Here is a 25,737-nt window from a genome sequence, read left to right as displayed (position 1 = left end):
GTTGCATTGTGACATGTAAAGAAGAGGCAAGCTAGGAAGACATGTGAGGTAGTGCATCCCCAGAGGCCCTGTATACTCAAGAGGATTCCTTCACACAACTGACATACGAAACTTTTATTTTTGGAAACATGCATGAAATGATGATTCTCTAAGTAACTTTAAAAATTAAAATTAGTCAGTCTCTCTCTTCTCTTTCACACACACACACACAAAGTCCTTGACTTTTGACCATAATTGAGCCCAAAGTTTCTGTTGCTAAGTGAGATACTTAAGTGAGTTTTGCCCCATTTTTCTTGCCACAGTTGTTAAGTGAATGATTGCAGTTGTTGGCTGGATCTGGCTTCCAAGTTGACTTTGCTTGTCAGAAGATTGCAAAAGATGATGACATGATCCTGGAGACTGCAACTGTCATAAATATGATTCAGTTACCAAGCACCTGAAGTTTGATCACAATGACCAAGGGAATGTAGCAATGGTCATAAGTCACTGTTTTTCAGCCTTGTTGTAACTATCTATAGTGTGTGTGTGTGTGTGTGTGTGTGTGTGTGTGTGTGTGTGTACAGTGATTGCATACTTCTATTTCAAATCCTTTGGAGTGACAAGTTTTATATTATTGCGTGAGCTTCCTTCAATCTCTATTGAAAGAAGCTTTAAATACAAGTTTAAGTTTAACTTATCTTTTTCCCCTTTTGGAATAAACAGCAATAGAGAGATTAGAACTGATTTTAGAAAGTTACAAATGGACTAAAGGAATTATTATAATCTTTCTCATGGGAAAGTGCTTTTGTTTTGAATTCTGTTACAATGTGTTAGGATGAGTCATTGAAGATTAAACACTAGAGGAAACTTGTAGGAAGTAAGGATTACATTTAAGAAGGGGAATACTTAATAATGGTTTTACTAATACATACAGAATGAAGCAACATAGTTTAACATTGGACCTACTGAGGATATTTTTGAACAATGATATTGAAAAAGATACTGAACATACAAAAAAATGGCTAATATCTCAAAAACTAAAAAAACAAATAAGAAACAAAGAGAATGATCTGGATAATTTTCCTATATTGAATTTAGCAAAGAGACTTGCTAAAGCTTGAAGAATTTTGTGAGAAGAGACAAAGAACAAATGAAAAGAAATCAAATTTTGGGTTATTATTTGAAGGGACTAATAATCAAGATTGTTAAAATTAAAAGGAGGGAATATAACATTGGTTCCTTTGATCATGGTAAAAATGTATGTTGTTATGACCTGGTAACCCTTAATGAACTTTTGCACAGCATGTATTCTTTCCATTTTATATGCACAACAATTCTGAGACAAGGTTGAACTGAGAGCAATTAAGGAACTGGAGTAATTCAACCCTTAATATGGTACAGGTAGTTCTTGTTTAACAATTGCAATTGGGATCAACAACTTGGCTGTTAAGCAAAACAGTCACTAAGTAAAAAAAAACATGGCCACAACTATGCTTATGATTTTGCTTCAGTTTTCCTTTGCTTCTTGTTCTACTTCCTCTTTGAGGACATCTTGATTTGAGGTAAATAAGCAAGTGAAAAAATAGAGCAGATAGATGCTGCAAAGATTTAAATTTGAGGACTGGTTGATTGTTTTTTTTTGAAACCACCCTAGGTTCAAGCAGTCACTAAATGAGACAGTCATTAAGTGAGAGCTACCTGAATTTTTTAAGATAATCTCCTCCTTTCTTTGAGGATGTTTTCCTCTTCAGTGAATATCCAGACCAGGATTTGTATAATACCGCTTTATCCTCTTTTTATTTCTTTTTTTTTTATTTCTTCATCCTCTTCCTACAAAGATTCCTTGCTTATAGATATCTCATTTCAAGAGGTTCAACCACTTTCGTCTTTCTAACCTGGCATAGCTGAACTTTTGAAAATGCCCAGCCTTCGCTAATACAGCCACAAACATGCATTGCAAACTTGTTGGGGAATGATATTGGCCTCCGTGAACACTTTGAGACACGAAAGTAGGAATATATATATAAAGGAAGAGAGCCTATGGCTTAGTGGCTAATATAACTGCCTGATATGTAATACAGCCCAGGTTCGATTCCCAGTAAGGGTATGGCTAGCTGATGAGAGCTAAATAGCTTGAAATAGTTCTATACTAGTCTCCCTTTATTTATTTATCAGCAAAAATGCAACATATATATATACATACATACATACAAACATACATACATACATACATACATACATACATACATACATACATACATATATATATATATATATATATATATATATATATATATGTTGTGTTATATTTGTGCTGATAAATAAATAAAGGGAGACTAGTATAGATCTATTTCAAGCTATTTAGCTCTCATCAGCTAGCCATACCCTTACTGGGAATCGAACCTGTGCTATATTAGGGTATGGCTAGCTGATGGGAGCTAAATAGCTTGAAATAGATCTATACTAGTCTCCCTTTATTTATTTATCAGCACAAATATAACACAAAATGTGTAACAAAGGCAACAGTAAAAATATTGGGTTTCTGTCGTGATGGACTCTTGTGACGAGCCGATTGACAGATAATGGAAGCTGTTAGCTTCCTCCCATAATTGGGGCTTACCAGGGGTTGTGACACTAAATATCTATCTATCTATATCTATCTATCTATCTATCTATCTATCTATCTATCTATCTATCTATCTATATCTATCTATATATCTATATCTATCTATCTATCTATCCATCTATCTATCTATCTATCTATCTATCTATCTATCTATCTATCTATCTATCTATCTATCTATCTATCTATCATCTATCTATCTATCTATCTATCTATCTATCTATCTATCTATCTATCTATCTATCTATCTATCTATCTATATTTAGTGTCACAACCCCCGGTAAGCCCCAATTATGGGAGAAAGCTATCTGCTTCCATCATCTGTCAATCGGCTCGTCACAAGAGTCCATCACGACAGAAACCCAATATTTTTACTGTTACTATTTATCAGCACAAATAAAACACACACACACACACACACACACACACACATATATATTTTCACAACTGCTCAAGTTTCTCCACCTTTGCTAAGCAATCCCCAGGAAAACAGCTATTTCTCCACTATTGTTGGTAAGAACAACAAACTTGCTGGGAAATTAAGAAAGCTGTATTAAAAAAAACAGGTAAAGTAAGTTTCTGAGGATCACATGGCACCTGTAATCCTTTATGTTATCTAGCCTAATATTGCTTCCCTGTACAGGCCAAGAACAATGCTAACATACTGAAGTAAGACACCTTCCAATGCCTTTATTACAGAATAAAATACCTACTCACCTGCATTCTCCTATTGATGAAACTGAGATTTATCCAGGGAAAGAAGTTGCCATAAAGGACATGATATATTAAAGACACTTATTGTTCAGCTGCCCTTAGTCCCTTCGGGGAATAGGGCGGCTTACAAATCGAATAAATACCAAATACCAAATACCAATACTTATTATAATTATCTTGAGGTTAGATGATAGATCGATAGATCGATCGATAGATAGATAGATAGATATTATATAAATTTGTGCTCACACCAAGATTTCTGCTTTGAAATGTTTAAAGGCAAATGTTTGCTCAAAGATCTGGCAATTCTAGGATTCACAATTGCTCGTGCAAGCTTTATTTTCCATTAGTAGGCACGAACCACTAGGGGGCAGTGTGGTCTCTCTCCTTTTTAGTATTTTATAGAAATATACCAAGAGTGAAATAAGCAGAAACAGTTAATAAAATAAATGCACATTTTTCTATAGTCTCCTATAATCAAAGGATACAACCACTGAGAGATTAATAATTCTTTCAAATTCCGTCACCAAACAACATCAAAGAGCCAAGGTGGCGCAGTGGTTAAATGCAGCACTGCAGGCTACTGCTAGATCAGCAGTTCAGCGGTTCAAATCTCACCGGCTCAGGGTTGACTCAGCCTTCCATCCTTCCGAGGTGGGTAAAATGAGGACCCAGATTGTTGGGGGCAATATGCTGACTCTCTGTAAACCGCTTAGAGAGGGCTGAAAGCCCTATGAAGCGGTATATAAGTCTACTGCTATTGCTATCAATTTTAAAACTTAACTACCAAACTCAGACCTGCCTTTCAGGTCAACTACTAACTATAGGGAAGGTGAAAATCACTGCACTCCAAGGTCTGATTTCACACTAATTCTATAAACAGGACTAAAAAAAGAAGAAATGAAGCTCTTTCATCTTGTGCTGGGGTTTAATAGAATGAGTTCTGTAATCAATACAGAAGTTGAGTTTCTAGAATACATGGAGATAATGGTAAATTTTGTGACTGTCCCTCCCCTTTAGCTCAAGCAATCATACTCTACCATTAGTAGAGTATTTGTTTCACCCGATCAGGGCTACATGCAAAACTGTAATGCAAAGACTAGCAGATGCCCATTCCAATGTATTCATTAATCAGAATTAAACCCACCCACCCATGCTCAAGCTCAGAGTATAGGAAATGAAAATACAACGTTTCAAATGCCACAATGAGTAAATTTAAAAAATCAAAAATCAAACTGAAAAATGAAGGAATAACATCTTTGTTTGAATGAATGATGTATAAGGACAATAATGAACATAATAGCAATAGCAATAGCGGTTAGACTTATATACCGCTTCATAGGGCTTTCAGCTCTCTCTAAGCGGTTGACAGAGCCAGCATATTGTCCCCAACAATCCGGGTCCTCATTTTACCCACCTCGGAAGGATGGAAGGCTGAGTCAACCCTGAGCCGATGAGATTTGAACAGCCAACCTGCCGAACTAGCAGTCAGCTGAAGTAGCCTGCAGTACAGCACTCTAACCACTGCACCACCTCGGCTCCATAAGCATACTCGATAGTTGATTGGTGGGATTATACATAATTGAAAACAGTGATATACAAATATAAATGGTTGGTAAAAAAAATTCATATCGGGATAGGTGATTATATAAAGGTATATTGTAATTAAACAGACAATCGAGAATGTAAGGGAATTAGGATTATTGGGAAAAATATATATTAATTGTAATTGAATATATACACTGTACAATGAAAGTGAGGTACTTAGTTATATTAGATGAAAAATCTGTGATTGTAAATGTAATTGAGAATATGGATGCAAAAACACTTGTAACCAAACGACATGCTGTATGATAATTTTTTTATGTTGTTTTTTTATGTTTAGAAATAAAAACAAATTCTAAAAAAAATTAAATTACAATTAAAAGGCTAGAAATAAAGGTCTGCTTTCCCTTTACACATTGGAGGTGGGACAGGATATATTTCCCTCTGTACCTAACAGCACAGGGACGCTGTCAAATTTTTCTCTTCTTTTAATTTAAATGTTTAGCAAGTTCACAATGAAATGTCTTGCATACTTTAGGGCCCAAGTCCCAGCCTTTTACAATTTCAAGACACCTTTCAAGGTAAGACTCCGATAAGTTCGTCACTGTAGTCAAGATGGGATGAGGAGAGAATAAGTGGCACTAAGTCCAACCAGCTCACAAAGGGTTACCACTGACACATTGGCTCCTTCTACACATAGCCCAACAGGATAGAATATCCAGAAGCAATTAGTGTTCCTTAGGGCAATATCAGGAAATGATCCAGAAAAATACCATAATTGGTTTGATGAAAATCTGCCAAGACATTCAAGGAAACTAGCAAGCAAGGTGCACTTTTCCTATATAGCAGAGGTGGGTTACTACCAGTTTGCACCTGTTCGGTAGAACCGGTTCGTCAAATCTACCGAACCAGTTAGAAGAGGTTCCACCAGAAAGCAGGCCACACCTACAGAAGAGGTTCCAAAAAAATTTGAAACCCACCACTGACACACACACACACACACACACACACAGAGAGAGAGAGAGAGAGAGAGAGAGAGAGAGAGAGAGAGAGAGAGAGAGAGAGGAAGAAACAAATAAAGAAAAAAGAAAAGAGAAAGAAAAAGTGAGAGAGAGATGAAAGAAAAAAAGGGAAAAGAGACAGAGAGACAAAAGGAAAGAGAGAGAGAGAGAGAGAAAGAGAGAGAGAGAGAGAAAGAAGGAAGGAAGGAAGGAAGGAAGGAAGGAAGGAAGGAAGGAAGGAAGGAAGGAAGGAAGGAAGGAAGGAAAGAAAACACATGGCCCTCCCACAAAGGAGGCCACACCCACAGAGTAGGTTCAAAAAATTTTTGAAACCCACCACTGCTATATAGGCATAGGTGGATTAAGGAAGATCCCCAGTTCCAAGTCCCAAACAAATGACAATGAATCTAGATAGCCAGTTTAATCAAATGAATCTGGATCTTCTCAGTTACTTAAACCAAGAAAGGAATAGTTTAGTGTGACTTAATAATCTTCTTAGACCAAGATAGGTTTTTTTTTTAAAACAGAGTTCTTGTAAATGTTTCCTTGAAGCAGAAAAGAATTCATCCCATCCTGCAGGAAGTATTAACCCTGTTCTATGATGGATTCTGTTCAAGTCACATTCTGGCTGAGAGGAATCCACTTGAACAGAACAACCAGTTGCTCACTGTGATCCGGAGAACAACAGAGACCAAGATGAGGAAAATTTACCCAACATTGCAAAGAACAATCAATATGGCTCACGTGAATCTTCTCACAATCTCTGTTCCCCTCCCCCATCAACTGAATGGAGAGATGCCAGACAGTGTGTGGAAAAACACTGCCAGCCTTTTCTTGCTGACACTGCAGACCCTTCATTTCCATTTTATTTATTTATTAAATTTATATGCTGCCCATTTCACAGTTTGAGGCATCTCTGAGCAGTTCTTGTACATATGCATTTTCTTCTTCTTTTTTGTCCCTTTGTGTCAGGATTGACTCTTGGTGGCTGCCTGGAGAAGGCCCTGCAGTTTTCTTGGCAAGGATTTTCAGAAATAGTTTACTGTTCTGACCCCCCTCATCCCACACCAACGTACACTTCAAGCCAAAGATACTTTACGCAATTTATTAACAGACAGACAGGTCCTTGGCAGTAAACCGGCACAGACAAGCTTGGGCAGCAATCCAGCACAGATAAGGCTTGGCAGCAATCCAGCCTGCCAAGCTCACAATCATGTTCTCCAACATTAATTCCTGCGTTGACTTCTGCAAGAGGGGTGTGTGCACAAGCAGTCTTTTTATAGTCTGGAAAGGAGCCTAATGACCACCAGCTGAGTGCAATTATCTCCTGTAACTGCGCAACTGTTCCTGACTCCTATTAGCTCTTTGGTGCCGGGCATCCAGGAACAACTCACTGCTGGCATCCGGCTCACTCTCCCTTGTTTCCTCCCCACTGGTCCAAGTCTCAGGTGCCTCCTGGTGGCCAACCAGCCTCTCTGCGCCCTGCTCGGAGTTGGAACCCTGTCCAGGGTCCTCCACATCCTCCAGAGCCGACTCATAGGGCCCCTCGCTGTCAGAGTCTGGTGGCAGCTCCAACGGCTCCTGCTGGGCCACAACAGTTTACTATTGCCTCCTTCTTAAGGCTGAGAGAGACGGTCTGGTTCAAGATCACGCACTGGCTTTGTGCCTACGGCAAAATTAGAATGTAAGAGATTCTTGTTTTCTATCCTGGTGCCTTCACTACCACACCAAACTGGCTCTCTATTTCTTTTACTGTACCCATAACCTATGCTAGTGCCAATGAACATAGGATGATATACAAGATCTAACAAAAAGAAAACAAGAACATAATAAATCCAGACCAATATCCAACTGGCAAAATAAACACAGAAAGAAAAATTAAACGACCCAGTAACATCTCCCTAAAAGCCAGGTACTCATAATCAGCTGGTACCAAAAGGAACCTGTAACAAAACTCTCTCACTAAATTACTGGACCAGGCACATTCAATTTTAATAAGATGCTCCTGATTCATTCCAGTGCCATGCAGTTTAGGGTTTCAAATGAAACAGCCAATGTTAGACCACCAGCAACCTTGATCATTGAAGGTACAGAGAATTTTTTTGGAATGGGAGTTGAATGGGTTGAATGGGGCCAACTCAGAGGTGAAATCTTCCAAGTTCTACCGAACAGGTATGGGCGATTGTCCTTGGTTCTGCGAACTGGTAGTAAAAATAAAAAAGCTTCTGCCGATCACGCGGCTCACAGCTGAACCGCGCAATCATTGGAAGCTATTTTTTAAAGCTTTTAAAAGCATTTTTCCCTGCCAGTTCTCCTGAAACAGCAGGGGGAAATGCTTTTAAAAGCTTTAAAAAAACAGCTGAAAGTGAAAAAAAAAAGTTGGCCACACCCACCCAGTCACATGCCCCCCCCCCACCAAGCAATGCCCACAGGAGGGGGGGAAATTAGATTTCACCACTTGGCCAACTGGACCAGCAGATATGAAGCCAAATATGTTGGTCACAGCAGATATGCAGCCTTGATCTGTTCTTCATGAAATAAAATATGTATTACTTTCAAAGCCCTGAAACTTTATTAGTTGTATCTTTGTTTAACATCAGCCTTATCTGTATCCCCTTCCCTGACTTGGATTGTGAGCCGCCCTGAGTCCCCTCCGGGGAAAAGGGCGGCATATAAGCGCAATAAATTCAATTCAATTCAATTCAGCCATCCTCTAACTTCAACAGTTCTCTTTTTACAAGGTAAACCGAAGCCCAGGACATTGTGAATACTTCCTTACAGGCATCACTTGGCTTTTATTACAACTCTCTAACTTTTCCAAGCTGTCTTGCTTGATGGCCAAGCTGCTTGAGGTGCTGTCGCCCTTCGCTTCAGGTTAAGCAAAAAAAAAAATCTGGCAGAGCTATGAAAATCACCTACCCTTGGTTCGTGCCCCATTCGTTCCTGATGCAAAGGTGTTTGTGCACTGGATCCTTCATGTAACCTTCATAGCAAAGGCACTCACCTTGAAGTGAAAGAACAAAAACAAGAGAATAATAAATGAGTTACGTAACAACTCTGAAAAGGGGAATGAGTTTTGCTGGGAGCTGTCAATTTAGTATGCAGCAGGAGTGGAAAAAGAAAAATGCCACACTAGGAATTACTAGGAATCGAATTGGAGATAAGAAGCGCCAAGATCACAATGCTTTTCTGCAAGCCTGCTGCACACCATTCTCGCCACCTCATCACTTGCAGTGTATCATACAGCTGGGAACAATACATAAAATGGCAAAAAAATAGGCAGAAAGTCAGAGGATGAACAAGAAAAGGAGTCTGGACATTTTTAGTGTAATACTCAATGCCTGTTCTGTGGCCTCTTACCAGAGGTGGGTTCCTGCCAGTTCACACCAGTTTAGTAGAACCGGTTCGTCAAATCTACCGAACCGGTTAGAAGAGGTTCCACCAGTGGACACGTAAAGCAGGCCACACCTACAGAAGAGGTTCCAAATTTTTTTGAAACCCACCACTGACACAGACAGACAGACAAACAGACAGACAGACTCACACAGAGAGAGAAAGAGAAAGAGAAAGAAAGGAAGGAAGAAAAAAAAGAAAAAGTGAGAGAGATGAAAGAAAAAAAGGAAAAAGGGACAGAGAGACAAAAGGAAGGAAAGAAAGAGAGAGAGAGAGAGAGAGAGAAAGAGAGAGAGAGAACACATGGCTGGCAAGCCACTCCCACCAGGTCACATGGCCGGCAAGCCACTCCCACAAAGGAGGCCACACCCACAGAGTAGGTTCGAAATTTTTTTGAAACCCACCACTGCCTCTTACCCTACAGAAACAAACAAGCTAGCAAGCCAGCAAATATGACTGATTCCAGTTTCACACAATATCTGTGTCACAATCTCACATGCCCTTATTTATGATGAATCTGAAAATATTTATTTATTTATTTGGAACCTGCAATTAATTTTTTTAAAAAATGAATGTTTTTGCTGATTCAGTCATTATGACTTTTGGCAGCTTGCAAGCAGCAATATATAAATGTCCAGTAATACAATAATAATGATAATGATGATGATGATGATGATATTGCTAATAATATTAATAATATTAATAATATTAATAATATTAATAATATTAATAATAATAATAAGAATAATAATAATCTTTGCAAAGAAGCTGATGAAACTGTTGATCACATACTCAGCTGCTGTAAAAAAATTCACGCAGACTGATTATAAATTGTGGCACAATTCAGTAGCACAAATGATCCACTGGAATTATAATATTAAAACAGCAACAAACTGGTGGGAACATAAGCCTGAAAAAGTCACCGGAAATCAGATGGTCAAGATCTTGTGGGATTTTCGTATACAAACGGAGAAAATACTGGTGCATAATACACCAGATATCACACTGGTTGAGAAAAATAAGGTTACTATCATAGACATCGCAATACCAGGTGATAGCAGGGTCGACGAGAAGGAATATGAAAAAATCGCAAAATACCAGGACTTAAAAATTGAAATTCAACGATTATGGCACAAACCAGCAGTGGTAATTCCAGTGGTAATCAGCACACTGGGTGCTATTCCAAAAGCATTGGAATTACATTTAAAACAGTTAAAAATTGACAAAATCACCATCAGTCAAATGCAAAAAGCCACACTGCTTGGATCTGCACGCATATTACGAAAATATGTTACAACGTCCTAGGCCCCTGGGTGGGGTCCGACTAGTAATCAATGCCAAATCCGGTGAAACAACTGGCCGCTGTGATACAATTCTGTTGTTGCAATCATCGCAATCATCATCATCATCATCATCATCATCATCATCATCATCATCCAATGAGTTGTGAGACATTTTCTACTAAATGAAATACCAAGGAATGAGATGTCAATATCTTTTGCTTACTCCTTTTTACACTTTTATACCTTTTATTTTATTTTATTCCCTTTCCTTCCTTTATGCCACCCAGGTCACCGCTTTATAAATTAAAAAAAAAAAAAAACAATAATTATGTGGAACCCTACTGGGCCTTTCAGGGACTTCTTCCCGATTAGCTCTCAGGCATTCCTCTTTGAAAACCCAGCTTTACTAAGCTTTTCATCCTAAAGAAATTACATTAGTTTAGAAAGGAATAAAGCTGTAATCACTGAATGTAGTAGGCCACACTTTTGAGGAAATACATAAAAGGTCACACTGCATCACACTGTGAGAGGAGAGCATAACAAAAGATTATCAAACTATAAAGGGAAAGTTGACAGAAAGAAATTGTTCTCCTTTCATATTGCTCGAATGAAATTGCCAACAGGTGCAAAACAGAGAGAAGAAAGATGCTTACTCAGTGGAAAGGCCACAAGAGTGAAGCTCTCCCACTGTCCCATTCAAACCAGACACTTATTCAGAAGTGAATTCCTATTCTGATGACTGTTTCATCTTCTACCTGGCCAGGCTTTTGGCAAATCAACACTTTTTCCCCCCTTCCACACTCACCCTTTTCTCATGTGTATCTTTTGGCGACTACATAACATAACATACATAACAGTTCTTTTTCTCCCTATTTTTACTCCCAACAACCACCCTGTAGAGTAAGTTGTCTGGGTTAAGAAAGCATGACTAGCCCAAGGTCAACTAGATAGTTTTTGGGCCTACAGTGGTACTAGAACCCACAGTCTCCTGGTTTCTAGCCTGGTGCCTTAACCACTAGAACAAATGGAGTTCTACATCTCCATGTGTCCATTTGGGGGTGATTGTTTTTAATCAGATGTCAAAGCTGCAAAATGGTAACAGTAGATGGAGATATTTGCAGTGTGATTAGTCACTTGAGCACGCAACCAGACTGCCTCTCCCAGGTGATGGAATTAAAGTTAGACATTGGTACAGAGGTGGGTTCCTACCAGTTCGCACCTATTCGGTAGAACCGGTTCCTCAAATCTACCGAACCGGTTAGAAGAGATTCCACCAGTGGACCCGGAAAGCAGGCCACACCTACAGAAGAGGTTCCAAAAATTTTTGAAACCCACCACTGGTCCTTAGATATGATTATTCTACACTATCATGCTCATATCTATAAAACTCAGTGCCTCTGTGAAAGGTAAGGATGACTACTGCGTTTGTGGTGCAGTCAGAACATTGCGTGTGTTGAAGTTGTTTTAACGCAAACCAAAGATGCCTTTTAAAAAACAAGTTTACATCAAATTCTTATGCATGCCAGTGCTGTGTGTGAGGTAATTTAAGGTGGTTCTGACAAGTGTCGTCGGCATCTTCATATCCGGTCACATGGGCAGCAAGCCACTCCCATCCGGTCACATGGGCGGCAAGCCAGTCCCACAAAGGAGGCCACACCCACAGAGTAGGTTCGAACAATTTTTGAAACCCACCAATGCATTGGTAGCATTAAAATGAGATTCAGTGACAACTCTAGCTCCATAAGTGACTTGGTACAGGCGGCAGGGACAGGTCCCATTTTATTCTGCCTCTCAAGCAGTGAAGTAGTTTGAGTTTCCCTACCATATATTATTATGATGCCAAAAAAATCTGCAATTGCAATCATAAGTTAATTTGTGCTTTAAGGCTTGCAAACATATGATAATTCCGCTGAATGCACGTCTTTACTCCTCTCCCTGAATGACATGTCTGGAAGCCTACATTAAGGCTGCAACTGAATTAGTTGGAAGTAAGTTCTGTCTTTTGAATTATATTGAACATATCTGTAGCAGTGGTGGGTTTCAAAAATTTTTAGAACCTCTTCTGTAGGTGTGGCCTGCTTTGTGGGAATGGCTTGCTGGCCATGTGACTGAGTGGGAGTGGCTTGCCAGCCATGTGACTGAGTGGGAGTGGCTTGGCAGTCATGTGACTGGGTGGGCATGGCCCCCTTTAAAATGTGGTGAAACTCACTTAACAACGCTCTTGCTTAGCAACCAAAATGTTGGCTCAGAAACTCTGGCATTTGAAGCACACAAGTCTTAAAGCTGTCAAGTTACAAGACCCTTGCACCCCTAACCCTTTAGAAAAAAAACCCCAGGGGTGTTCAAACTTGACAGCTTTAAGACTTGTGGACTTCAACTCCCAGAATTCCTCATCCAATCATGTTGGCTCAGGAAGTTTGGCATTGAAGTGTGCAAGTCTTAAAGCTGTCAAGTTACAAGACCCTCGCACCCCTAACTCTTTAGAAAAAAAACCCAGGGGTGTTCAAACTTGACAGCTTTAAGACTTTAAGGTTTAGATAGGACTCTTAGAGGTGGGCAGGATGATTGGTGAGCCAGCCAATCAGTGAGCGGCGGGCGGGGCAAGTTTTGTGGCGGGGGGGAAGGAAGCTGGAACCGGTTCTAAACAGCACTGTAGATTTGTGGAACCTCTTCTATAGAAGAGGTTAGAACTGGCAGGAACCCATCCCTGATCTGTAGGTAGGGACGAAGAAGAGGTCTCCACAGTTGTATGCTTTAAATACTAGCTACACAGTTATTTAGTCAGAATACAGCCCAAAAGAACAAAAGGTACAACAGAAGTACTTATTTTGTCATTTTTTTTCTTTTTTGGAAGACATAACCATTTTTACAGAATGCTGGCAAAAATCTATGAATTTAGAAATAAGCCCGAGGAGGGTGTTTGAAACCATCCCCCTCAGAGGTCTGCTACAATTGGCAGCTGCCATGGCAGATGGTTGTGAATAAGTGAAATGCAGACACGATGGGCAAATGAGTCACATCATGTCAATGTGGAACAAACATGCCCCCTGTGAGCATGGGCAGAAGAGAGAAGGCTGGACCAACCTCCTGAGATAACCATCTCTAGATTTAGAGGGTAGCACCTAGAAATTCATAATTGTGCCTGCTGAAGAAATGGTAGAATCTAGCACCAATCATATTAAAAGCTCTTAGATTTTCAGGTTCTCCTCCTAACATAGCATCAGGGGTGGGATTCAAATAATTTAACAACCGATTCTCTGCCCTAATGACTAGCTGGGTAGGTGTGGCTCAGTGGTCGTGACCTGGTGGGTGTGGCCAATGCAACATCAATGCAACGATGTAATAAGGGTTAACCAGAGAGGCAGTTTCTGTAAGCAGGGCAATAAAGATTAGGCTAGAAACAACACTAGAATGTTTCCTTCCTGCCTTCCTTACAGGATTAGCCCTGCAAAGTGGGGGAAAACCAAATGAGATTTCTTCCAACAACCGGTTCTCCAAACTGCTTAGAAAGTTAACAACCGGTTCTCCCGAATAGGTGCGAGCTGGCTGAATCCCATCACTGCATAGCATGTATAAAATTTGAGTGCAAATACTTCTTATAATAGTTCATATGAAGGCTCGCCAGCCTAAATCAGAGAGTGTAACATAATCCATCAAAAAATAGTCTGCTGGGTAGAAGAAAAACTGGATTCAAGATAAGGGAATTTCATATGACTTTTTGTTATCACCATTCAGAAACAAAGGAAATGTGAAGGTCATTTTTCCACCAAACTTTTCAATAGCTTTGGGAACTTGACAATCCCCCAGATACATGTCAATCACCATATTGCACCCACCTACCAGTTTCAGGATCACACTCATGTTCACAAGGGTCCAGAAGTCGCCGGGCGCACATATCCAAGGCCCACGGCCCACTAGAATTTTGCTGGGAGAAAAGAACCACCTGCGCAGGATTTAACCAGTCACTGGCATCCAGTTGGTTCCCCTCTAATAAGATAAACCGGCTTCCTGCAACAGAAAATGGAAAGAAACTGCATTCTGAAAGAGTAACGCAAGGCATTTTCATGGGTGAGATCTACATTTCCCCTAAGTCTTCCCTCTAATTTATGCCACATACGAAAGAAAATTGATTTGTAATGTGAATGAATATTTTGTCTAATGTTACTTAAAACCCACTTTATAATTTGTGTGTGAAAATATCTCAAGGATACTTTTCTAATGTACTTAACAAGCATTGCTTTTTCCCTTTGAACAAAAACATTAGGCAGGCATATTTTCTTTCATTTCTGGAGATGATCTGGAAATATCTCTTCCAGGACCCACTTCAAACATCCCCAATTATCCTGTTTTGAAGAGTCAGCCATTCATCATTGCAGATACCTTAGACTCAGCATGTCCATCTCCAGTAGATATGGCTACACATGTGTCTATTATCTCCTATCATGATTTTTAGGACAATTTATACAAAAGCATATCTAGGCTAACAAAAAAGTTCAAATAACAGAAAGTTTGGAAGTAAATTTGATACCATGAAAGCCAACTGACTCTTCAACAGAGATCCATGAAACTGGGTTGCTCTAAGGACAAAACCTCCTATTAAATTTCCAGCTAAGTAAGATAACTCATTTCTTTGCTTCAATCAGGGTCAGTTGCTCCATCAATCTGATCTGTTCTCCATCCTCTACTTCTGTCCTCTTTCACAAGCATCTTCCCCCTCATTGGCCTTGTTGTGGCTCGGTAGGAGCCTTTGGAGCTGCTATCAGACTCTGACACAGAAACCTCCTGTGAGTGGTTTCAGGATGCTCACAGGAGAGGATAACAAGCAACTGTGGCTCGTTAAGGATCTCCTCCTGCGGATAAAAGACTGATGGTGCCACGCCCTGGTTGCAGAAGTCAACGTTCCATTCCGTTCCGTTCCTGTTCTAGTCAAGTTCTCTGTTTGTTTGCAATCATCAGGAGAAAGCACTTGGATAAGTGATTTGATTTATATAATCTTGTTTTGCAGTAGTTTACTTTTGCCAGAGCCTTTTATCTGTGTTTATTTTGGGCTCGCAGCCAGCCCGAGCCGGGACTGATAAAAACATTCCTTTGCAAGCTTTGTTTGGCTTTCGTTTCTGAACGAACAAGGTCGGGGTCAGAACAGGCCTAGATGTCAGAACATCTGTCTAGACTGTTTCACTTCAGATCATAGTAAGAAATTGCATACTTTAATAAACAAATTATTGGGACACAGAAGAGTTTCCCATTAGGAAGCGAAGTTCTGCTTCAACCTAACTGAAATTTGGTTTCTACAAGAACTCATCTTTCCATTTTTAGTATTGGAGAGTAACACACATCCATCCAATCTGGCATGACCGACCTCCCCAAGGCCAATGTTGAATTAGCAATGGTTTCCAAAGATAAAATCTCTTTATTGGCTGTTCATTTATCAGATGGCAAATGTGACATACATGTTGTCAGATTCTGCTTTTCTTTCACTTCATCTGCCAACAGAAGGTGGGGGGGGGGGCAATGCCTGCCACAGTGTGGGTGGGCACAGTTCACATTTTTGCAGGGGCGGCATTTGTTTCCAATGTTCTGGGAAGCGTTTGCAACAGAAAATGGGATTCTGATACCCATAAACCACATTTTCTTTTCTGTAAATATGTTGGCTCAAAGTTAGCCTCTGCTTTAAAATGAAATCTGTTGATGTCTTTTACTTTGTTTATGCTAAAAAGGCCTCTGATTCTAGTCCTACACTGAATTTAAGATTATGCCCTATGAAAAAGTATCTTTCTTTTATCATATTACCATATTCTCAATGCATCTCTCACATTCTCCAATGCAAAGCTGTCACTTAAACCTCTTACATAGTGCTTAATAGCACATTTTTATTAAATGTATTTGTTTCCCACTTATTTTAAAAAAATATTGAAGCATTTTAAAACAGTCTTAAAAATATACAATAAGACCAAAATAAATGCAGGATAAATTCAGAATTAAAAACTATCTATTAAAAAAAAAAACAGGAGGGGTTAGAGATGATTAAACGACTGGAGAAAGCAAACATATTAATGTGATATCTGAAACACAATAGAACTGGGGCCTGCTGTATTTCAGAACTGAAATCATTTAAAAAGAGGAGTGCCACAGTATGGAAATCCACCTCCGTTCTTCCTAACAGAGAGCATTCTGCAGACAGCAAGACCTCATTTAAAGATTAATGCAGTCTGTAGACTTGGTGGTTGAAGAAATCTGGTACCAAGGTTTTTTTTAGAATGTTATATGGACTGCTGCGATGTGATCTGCATGGGACTGCCCTTGAAGAGTATTTTTTAAGTTTCACCTGGCGCAAAATTTATCTATCTATCTATCTATCTATCTATCTATCTATCTATCTATCTATCTATCTATCTATCTATCTATCTATCTATCTATCTATCTTGTATGCCGCCCACTCTCGGAAGACTCAGGGCGGCTTACAAATAAAAAGGGAAAGGGGAATATAAAAATAAAAACAACACTTAAAAATTCAACAACATTCATAATCTAGAATGGAGCTGGATAATTCAACAGCCCCAGGCCTGCCGGAACAGCCAGGTCTTGGTCGCTTTGCAGAAGGCCGGAAGGGTAGTAAGGGTCCGGATCTCCATGGGGAGATCGTTCCATAGGGCCGGAGCAGCTACAGAGAAGGCCCTCCCCCGGGGGGTCGCCATCCGACATTGGCCGGCAGATGGAATCCAGAGGAGGCCTAGTCTGTGCGACATAATAGGTCTTTGGGAGGTGATTGGCAGGAGGCGGTCTCTCAGGTGCAGCAGCACAGATAGTTATGTCTGTCCTAGAAGGACCATGTTATACGCCTCCTCTGTGAGCTGCATTGTTGCTCGTTTGCTTCCAGGTGTAATTCAAGGTGCTGATTTTGAACTTTAAAGCAATGTGTGGCATGGGGCTACCTGAGGGACTGCCTCTTTCCAATTATTTCTACCTATCCAATCAGGTCCAGCAGGAGAGGCATGTTGTAGATCCTGCCCACTACTGCATTCTATCTGATGGGACCCAGGATACAAGCCTTTTCTGCTGTGAACCTCCATTCTCTGGGTGAGAGCACATCATTCTTCTTAAATTACCATTAGCCACAATATTTATGGCCCTTTGGAAAGTCTTCAAAACAGGGTTTTTCCATTAGGCTTTAGTATCCTCTGAAGCAGAGGGCCTGCTTGCTAGTTGCACCATTTATGACATCTTTAGTAGCCCTTTCTAAATTTGTATTTTACTCATGGCAATTACCAGTATTTGTTTAAAATGATTTTATATTATTTTTGTATTATATATACAATTATATATTATTGATTTTTACATTTTAATTGTTGGTTTTCTTCAGTGGTGGGATTCAGCCAGTTCGCACCTATTTGGGAGAACCGGTTGGTAACTTTCTAAGTAGTTCAGAGAACCGATTGTTGGAAGAAATCTTTTGTTTTTTCCCACTTTACAGGGCTAATCCTGTAAGGAAGGCAGGAAGGAAACATTCTAGTGTTGTTTCTAGCCTAATCTTTGTTGCCTTGCTTACAGAAACTGCCTCTCCAGTTAACCCTTATTACCATTGTAACAATTAAGGCGAAGTGTCCATCGACATGAGTGACCTTGAGTTGGCCATGCCCACCCAGTCGCATGACCACCGAGTCCCGCCTACCCAGATGGTCATTAGGGCAGAGAACCGGTTGTTAAATTATTTGAATCCCACCACTGGTTTTGTTGGTTACTCAGTCACCCTGTATGAGATAGGCGCATGTGCACACACAGACACACAACTATGTGAAACTATGTGATCGGGCTTACTAAACTGACACAGCTTGAAAATTAATGAGTAGTTACAATGGTCCTCTCCTATCGCCTTCTCATCGATTAGGCCTCCTCCGAGTTCCATCTGCCGGTCAATGCCGACTGGCAACTACGCGGAGGAGAGCCTTCTCGGTGGTAGCTCCGACCCTATGGAACGATCTCCCCATGGAGATTCGTACCCTCACCACCCTCCAGACCTTCCGCACAGCCCTCAGAATCTGGCTATCCCGTCAGGCCTGGGGCTAAGACTGTAACCCGCCCGAATGGTATGAATGTTGTGTTTTTTAATTATGTATTGTCTTATATGTCAAAAAGTTTGTCTCCCCCTCCCTCTTGGATTGTGAGCCGCCCTGAGTCCCCCCAGGGAAAAGGGCGGCATATAGATTCTATCTATCTATCTATCTATCTATCTATCTATCTATCTATCTATCTATCTATCATCTATCTATCTATCTATCTATCTATCTATCTATCTATCTATCTATCTATCTATCTATCTCTCCCTCAGGCTTGTCCTACAGAGGCCTCCCCTGTCTTTTTCCCTTCTCTCTCTCACTTTAATATCAGGGTGTTTTTCAGGTGGGGAATAGAATATCTAAACTCCCAACCTGCAGGCCAAATGAGTCACGTGCTTCCCATGCTCATGCTCAAGTGGCAGTTGGAACAGAGTTCTTTTCAGGTGGGGAGGGGGAGTAGAACATCTAACTCCTTAGCATTAGAGCATGTTAATAACAATAATATAAGAAATACTAATGATCTGATGATCATTTTGAAAAATCCTTTAGTGAGCATCTAGAAGCCAAGTGAAACTATGTGCCAAATTTCAAATTTGTAGGCTTTACGGTTCTGGGAATTTTATGATGCTACGTGAGTGGTATTTCGCTTTTACATATACATATAAATTGATATCAACTTGACTTAAAACAAATTGTGTTGACACATTAGTGTGGGAAGTCAGAATTTCTTAACTTTTTAATGTATTTATTATGCAGATGTATATGGTCACCCGCTCATCTTTCAATTAATCCTGGAGGGTAAACATAAGAAGCAAAAAAATAATAGCAAAATAATAAAAACAATAAAGATTATAGTAAACACTATATATTCAAGCAGACCAAACATGGACTGTGCCACATTAACATCCTAGTTCTAGAGTTTGAGTCAAGTGCCAAGTTCTAGAGTCTTCTGAAAAGCCAAGAGGATTGTGGCACTTGGAATCTCAGTAGGGATAACTGAATTGCAAACAAAAACTGACTAGGAACCACTGTAATTAATCAGGCAGAGGAGTTATATAGGCATGCTGAGGAGTACCCAACTGCTCCTCTGAATCAGCTGTAGTTTACAAATGGTCTTCAAGGGATCCCCAAGTAAAATGCATTGCAGCAGTCCAAATGGGAAATGACCAATGCATGAAAGAGCAAGAACATGGGCTACTGATTCAGAAACATGCACTATTGGTGCATAAGATGTATTTGTCCAAAGGGTCTCATGGCCATAGCTTCCTGAACTTGTTTAGCAGGAGTTATGAATCCAGGTGGACTTCCAGATTCCACTCCTACTCTGCCTGGGGGAATGTTTACAACAGATTGCATTCCTACTCAGTCTGGGGGAATGCTTAAAGATCTCAGGTAAGGGAGCAAAACCCACAATCACTTGATATTGTTAGGGTTATGTAGGAACCTGTTTCCCCTCATCCACATCCTTACAGCCACCAAGCACTGAGAAGGAACCTTGACAGCATCACCTGGGCAGCTCATGGTAGACTTGTATAATTGAGTATCACCAATCTACTAATGATATTTAACCTCATCCTAACAGATGATCTAACACACTGGGTCCCCAACCTCTGATCCGTGGACCGCCACCAGTCTGCAGCGTGACAGAGACTGTGCAAACAAGTGACGCTCCATCTGCAGGATGCAGGCAGCACACAAAACCACACCCTCTCCAGTCTGTGTAAAAACCTATCTCCACGGAAGCAGTCCCTCGTGCCCCAAAAGTTGGGACCCTGCTTCATGTACATTCTAAATAGGAGTGAGAACAAGATCAAACCCTGAGGCATCTTGTTAATCAGGGATTCCAGAAAAGATCTCTTTCTCCCATTAATGCTGCTCAATGGAATTGTCCTTAGAGGAAGGAGGAGAACCACCAAAGCACTGTGCCCTCAATTTACAATCCCCTAAAATGGCGTGACCCAACAAAAGCGTGCACGACAAAAGCACGCCGACAAAACCGCGTCGCTAAAACCGCGACGTCATCACTGCAGCGACAACAGCGCAGCGACAGAAGGGCGCTTTACAACAGCGCGGCGACAGAAAGCCAATTTAAGTTAAGGTAAGGGTTAGGGTTAGTTTTAGGGTTAGGTTTCGGGTTAGTTTTAGGGTTAGGGTTAGTTTTAGGGTTAGGTTAGGGTTAGGTTTAGGGTTAGGTTTAGGGTTAGGGTTAAGTTTAGGGTTAGGGTTAGGGTTAAGTTTCAGGTTAGTTTTAGGGTTAGGTTAGGGTTAGGTTTAGGGTTAGGTTTAGGGTTAGTGTTATGTTTAGGATTAGGTTTAGGGTTAGGATTAGGTTTAGGGTTAGGGTTAGGTTTTGAATGCTAGTAAAAGCATTTTGCTCAGCGCTTCGGAGGGCGTGGATTTGCCCTCCGCGGTTATGTCGGCGTGCTAGGGTCGCCTTTTTCCTTAGCGCTTCGGACGGCGTGGATTTGCCCTCCACGGTTATGTCGGCGCGGAAAAGGGCTTCGCGGTTTTGTCGGTGAACCCTAAAATGGTACAGAAGAATACTATGGTCAATGATATTGAAAGCCACCAAGAAATCAGAGGATCCAGACATCACTACTATCTTTGGTTGCCACTAGGTCATCTACACGTGTGACTAACACATGTGAATCCAGGCTAAAGGGAGTTCACCTAATATGTTTTCTCCAGGGCCCTTTGGATCTGTAAGCCTCCTGCTTCTCCTGGTGAAAATTGTACATAATCACTGGTTCAAACAGTGTCTTCTGGTATGTATGTATATATGTATATGTGTGCGTAGGCATCTGATTTATATATCCCCTTATCTTATTGTGGTGACTCTGGGTGGCTTACAATATTAAAAATAATAATACAAATAACACTACATTATATATAATAGCAATTTTCTTGACTCAATCTTCAGAGATTACTAGGTATGGCAAATACCCATATCAAATCTGAGAGAGGGGAAATAATATGTACATGCATAAATATGGTAAAAAGTATAGAAAATAATTCTGTAGGATTATTTATGTTCCTGAATCCACAAACTATTAAGGGTACATTAATCTCCCAGATGAACTTGATCCAGAAAATTAAAGAGGCAGAGTGGGTTGGATACAAATCAGGGCAGTGGGATCTGCTCTTCACAAAGACAACAATCAATGTGCACCATGTTCAGAGGGAGGGCCTTCTCTGTAGCTGCTCCGGCCCTGTGGAACGATCTACCCATAGAGATCCGGACCCTTTCCACTCTCTCAGCCTTCCGAAAAGCCACCAAAACCTGGCTCTTCCGGCAGGCCTGGAGCTGCTGAACAAATGTCCAGCCCCATCTAGACAGAATGGATGGTGTGTTATTTTTAAAAACTGTATCTTTTTATTCCTAATTTTTAACTTTTTATCTTGCCTCTGTAAGCCGCCCAGGATTGGGCTGCATACAAATTTATTAAATTTCAATTTCAGGTAACCATAACCTTCATTGCAAATGAAGCCTCCCCAGATACATATTTCATATAGTTTTCTGGAGGCAACATGAATAGAACAGGGAACGTACCATTTCTACTCTAGCCAGGCTTTGAGTATGAATATTTCTGTACAACTTTATGTAGAAATTTTCCTTCTCTCCCATTCTTTTTCTTGGAATAGTGTGCTTCTTAAATTGTACGTCTGAGAGAGATGCAGCCATGCTACTGATCTTTGTAAGATGTTTTGGGATTTGTACTAATTAGAATAGAATTCACCCTGTCAGGAGGCAGGGAAATGCAATAAACAAATACAGGATGGCCATTTGAAATTCTAATCTATTCTTTATGGATTTATTCATGACTATATTCACGTATGTATCTACAACTAATGGGAAAGGATAAATAGCCAATAGGTTTGGAGGATGTTAGCTTTCTCCAATTTGGTGCTTTCCAGATGTGTCAGGATTGCAACATGCAGAATTTTCAGTTTGAGTTAAAAGTAGAAATCCTGGAAACTGCAATCCCAGAAAATCTGAAAGATGCATGATTAATGAAAGCTAATAGCAATAGCAGTGAGACTTATATACCGCTTCATAGGGCTTTCAGCCCTCTCTAAGTGGTTTACAGAGTCAGCATATTGCCCCCAACAACAATCCGGGTCCTCATTTTACCCACCTCGGAAGGATGGAAGGCTGAGTCAACCTTGAGATTTGAACAGCCGAACTGCAGAATTGCAGCCAGCTGAAGTAGCCTGCAGTGCTGCATTTAACCACTGCGCCACCTCGGCTCCTTAATGAAGATGTTACACTGTTGTAGGCAAAAGCCAACAAGAAAGATAGTCAAAAATAGTTCTTTTTTACCTAACCAATGTGCAAATATATGTCAAAGTTTCACAGTATGCTCTAGTAATAAACATTAACATTCATATTACACCTAATACTGTTCTGACAATAGAAGTGGCAAGAGAACTAGAAGAGTGACTTACCATCAGCAATAAGATGCTCCGGTACATGAAGTGTTATCTTGACCACAAGTGGGCAACTCACATGAGAAGCACAGACCAGACCAATGACACAGCTGGTGATGCTGATGAGAGTCAGAGTTGTCTTGCTAACAGGACTTCTAGGTGAACCCACTAAAACAGTAAGAAAAAGAAGTCAGTGGAATCCAGATGTGCATCTCCCACAGGCCACAATACTGAGCTAGCACAATGGTTCTTGGTGGAGCCTTTTATGAATCAAGGCCCCGGGCTAGTGCAATGGCTCTTCATGGGGTCTTTATGGGGTCCCAACCATTCAGCAGAAAGAGATGCAGATACCGAGGTGTTGTGGCCCGGCAGGTGCCGTTGGAGCTGCCGCCAGACTCCGACAGCCAGGGGTCTTATGAGTCGGCCCTGGAGGAGGTGGAGGACCCTGGACAGGGTGCCGACTCCGAGCAGGGCAAGGAGAGACTGGTTGGCCACCAGGTGTCGCTGGACCCTTGGATCAGAGGGAGTGATCAGGAAAACACTTGTGAGTTGTTTCGGGATGCACGCTGTCGAAGGGCTACTTGGCGGCAGGAACAACTGCGTAATTATAGGAGATGATTACGCTCAGTTGATGCTTATTAAGATCCTCTCTTGATTATAAAAGAGACTGCTTGTGCCACGCCCTTTTGCAGAAGTCAACGTTCACGATTAAGAGAAACCAACTTGGAGAAGTGGTGTTTGCATTGCTGCTTAAGTTTGTAGGATTTACTGCCAGAGTGCTTATCTCTTTCTTTATTTTGGGCTTGCAGCCAACGAGAGTCTGGACTGATTAAAAACGTTCTCTTTTACGTTTGTTTTGGCATTCGTTCCTGGACAGCGAAGGGGGGGTCAGAACACCGAGGTGAAATATAATCATTCTATTTGGGGTGGGTGGGGTGGGAGGGAAGGCATGTGAGAAACAGCCTTGCTCATTTGTGTAGATTTAGAAATAGAGCTGGGCAATTTCTTGACGCAGTGTCAGTTTAGAGCCTGCACCCTAATTGGTGGCTGTGAACAGCAGTATCCCTCATTACTAGCCCACAAGTGCGTAGACATCAGGTTCCCCAGAGTAATTAATGATACTCCGCAGACTGCTTCAGTCCTCTTGCTTTCTCCAAATGGAATCTATTCTTGTCTCAGTCATGCTTCTCTGAGTGGCAGCCTCTTTACACCTCCCCGGGTGTCAAGGCATTTTGCCATCAACTCTCTCTTGACAGCCAGTATGACATCCCATCCAGGCAGAAGCAGCGCTCGGAGATGCTGTGAGGGTAGCACATAAAATCTGAAGCCACAGAAAAGCTCTTATGCTTAGCCGCTTGTTTATACAGCCTCAGGCCATATGGAATGTGAATTTGAGGGGATTGTTTGCGTATGTGTTTTAGCCAGCCACCTAAAGGATGCATCTGTGGTAAAAGCTGAAAGTCAAATGAATTCCTTGAAAAAAATAAATCAATGAAAACGGACGAGTTTCAAAATAAATGCGCTGAGCAGGGTTTTTTGGTGTTTTTTTTTTTTAACATAAAGGGAAAAATCATGGTCTGCTTCTGTTACCTGGAGTGGGTGGTTACAGAACTATGGTAAACAGAGCAACTATATAAGGCAAATGAAGCTGAGACTTAACCCCCACCTTCAACCTACCACCCAGTGAAGTGGTGGGTTTCAAAAACTGTTTGAACCTGTGTGGGTGTGGTCTCCTTTGTGGGAGTGGCTTGCCACCCATGTGACCGGATGGGAGTGGCTTGCCACCCATGTGACCGGATATGAAGATGCCGACGACACTTGTCAGAACGACCTTAAATTGCCTCACACACAGCACTGGCATGCATAAGAATATGGTGTAAACTTGTTTTTTAAAAGGCATCTTTGGTTTGCGTTAAAACAACTTCAACACACGCAATGTTCTGATTGCACCATAAACGCAGTAGTCATCCTTACCTTTCACAGAGGCACTGAGTTTTATAAATATGAGCATGATAGTGTAGAATAATCATATCCAAGGACCAGTGGTGGGTTTCAAAAAAGTTTGGAACCTCTTCTGTAGGTGTGGCCTGCTTTCCGGGTCCACTGATGGAACCTCTTCTAACCGGTTCGGTAGATTTGACAAACCGGTTCTACCGAATAGGTGCGAACTGGTAGGAACCCACCTCTGACCCAGTGGCAGTAACGATGTTTTCTCATGTTCATTCTGTTTCTGTCATTGCTCCCTCTTTGTATGCTGCCCTTGCCTTGACCTGATGTCTCTTTTACAATCAGCATCTCAAATATTTTCTTTATAGGGCAAACAGGGCTTAACATTTTTTTTCTGCTGCTACCTTTTATGTACAGTACACCTTAGTAGTATATACTATTGCAGCCGAAGAGCTGTAGAAATCCCTTCCGGATTGTGGAGAGGAGAATGCTGCCACCCTACCAAATTTCAAATGCTCACTCAGCTACCTCTCATTCTTGATAACTCTTCTGGAACTTCTGCAAGTCCATATTCTGATTTCTTCTTCATTCAGGACAGAGGTGGGTTCCTACCAGTTCGCACCTATTCGGTAGAACCGGTTCATCAAATCTACCAAACCAGTTAGAAGAGGTTCCACCAGTGGAAAGCAGGCCACACCTACAGAAGAGGTTCCCAAATTTTTTGAAACCCACCACTGGCAAGGATCTTGCACCTTGACAGCTTTAAGACT

The 25,737-nt window shown here is 40.9% G+C and overlaps 1 protein-coding gene across 1 annotated transcript in view; it reads right to left on the bottom strand.

The window, feature by feature from the left end:
• ASTN1 (astrotactin 1) overlaps positions 1-25,737 on the bottom strand; it is a 325,689-nt gene that overhangs the window by 155,805 nt on the left and 144,147 nt on the right. Inside the window, exons 6-8 of the mRNA XM_032226803.1 lie at positions 23,039-23,188; positions 14,379-14,546; positions 8,782-8,866 (exon numbers count right to left, since the gene is read on the bottom strand). Coding sequence (XP_032082694.1) covers positions 8,782-8,866; positions 14,379-14,546; positions 23,039-23,188 — 403 coding nt within the window. The remainder of the gene's footprint in view (positions 1-8,781; positions 8,867-14,378; positions 14,547-23,038; positions 23,189-25,737) is intronic.

Source organism: Thamnophis elegans, chromosome 11, assembly GCF_009769535.1.
Source record: "Thamnophis elegans isolate rThaEle1 chromosome 11, rThaEle1.pri, whole genome shotgun sequence".
NCBI classification, from domain to species: Eukaryota; Metazoa; Chordata; class Lepidosauria; order Squamata; family Colubridae; genus Thamnophis; species Thamnophis elegans.
The sequence above is the reverse complement of the archived record's forward strand: the minus strand, read 5'-3'. Positions and strand labels throughout refer to the sequence as shown.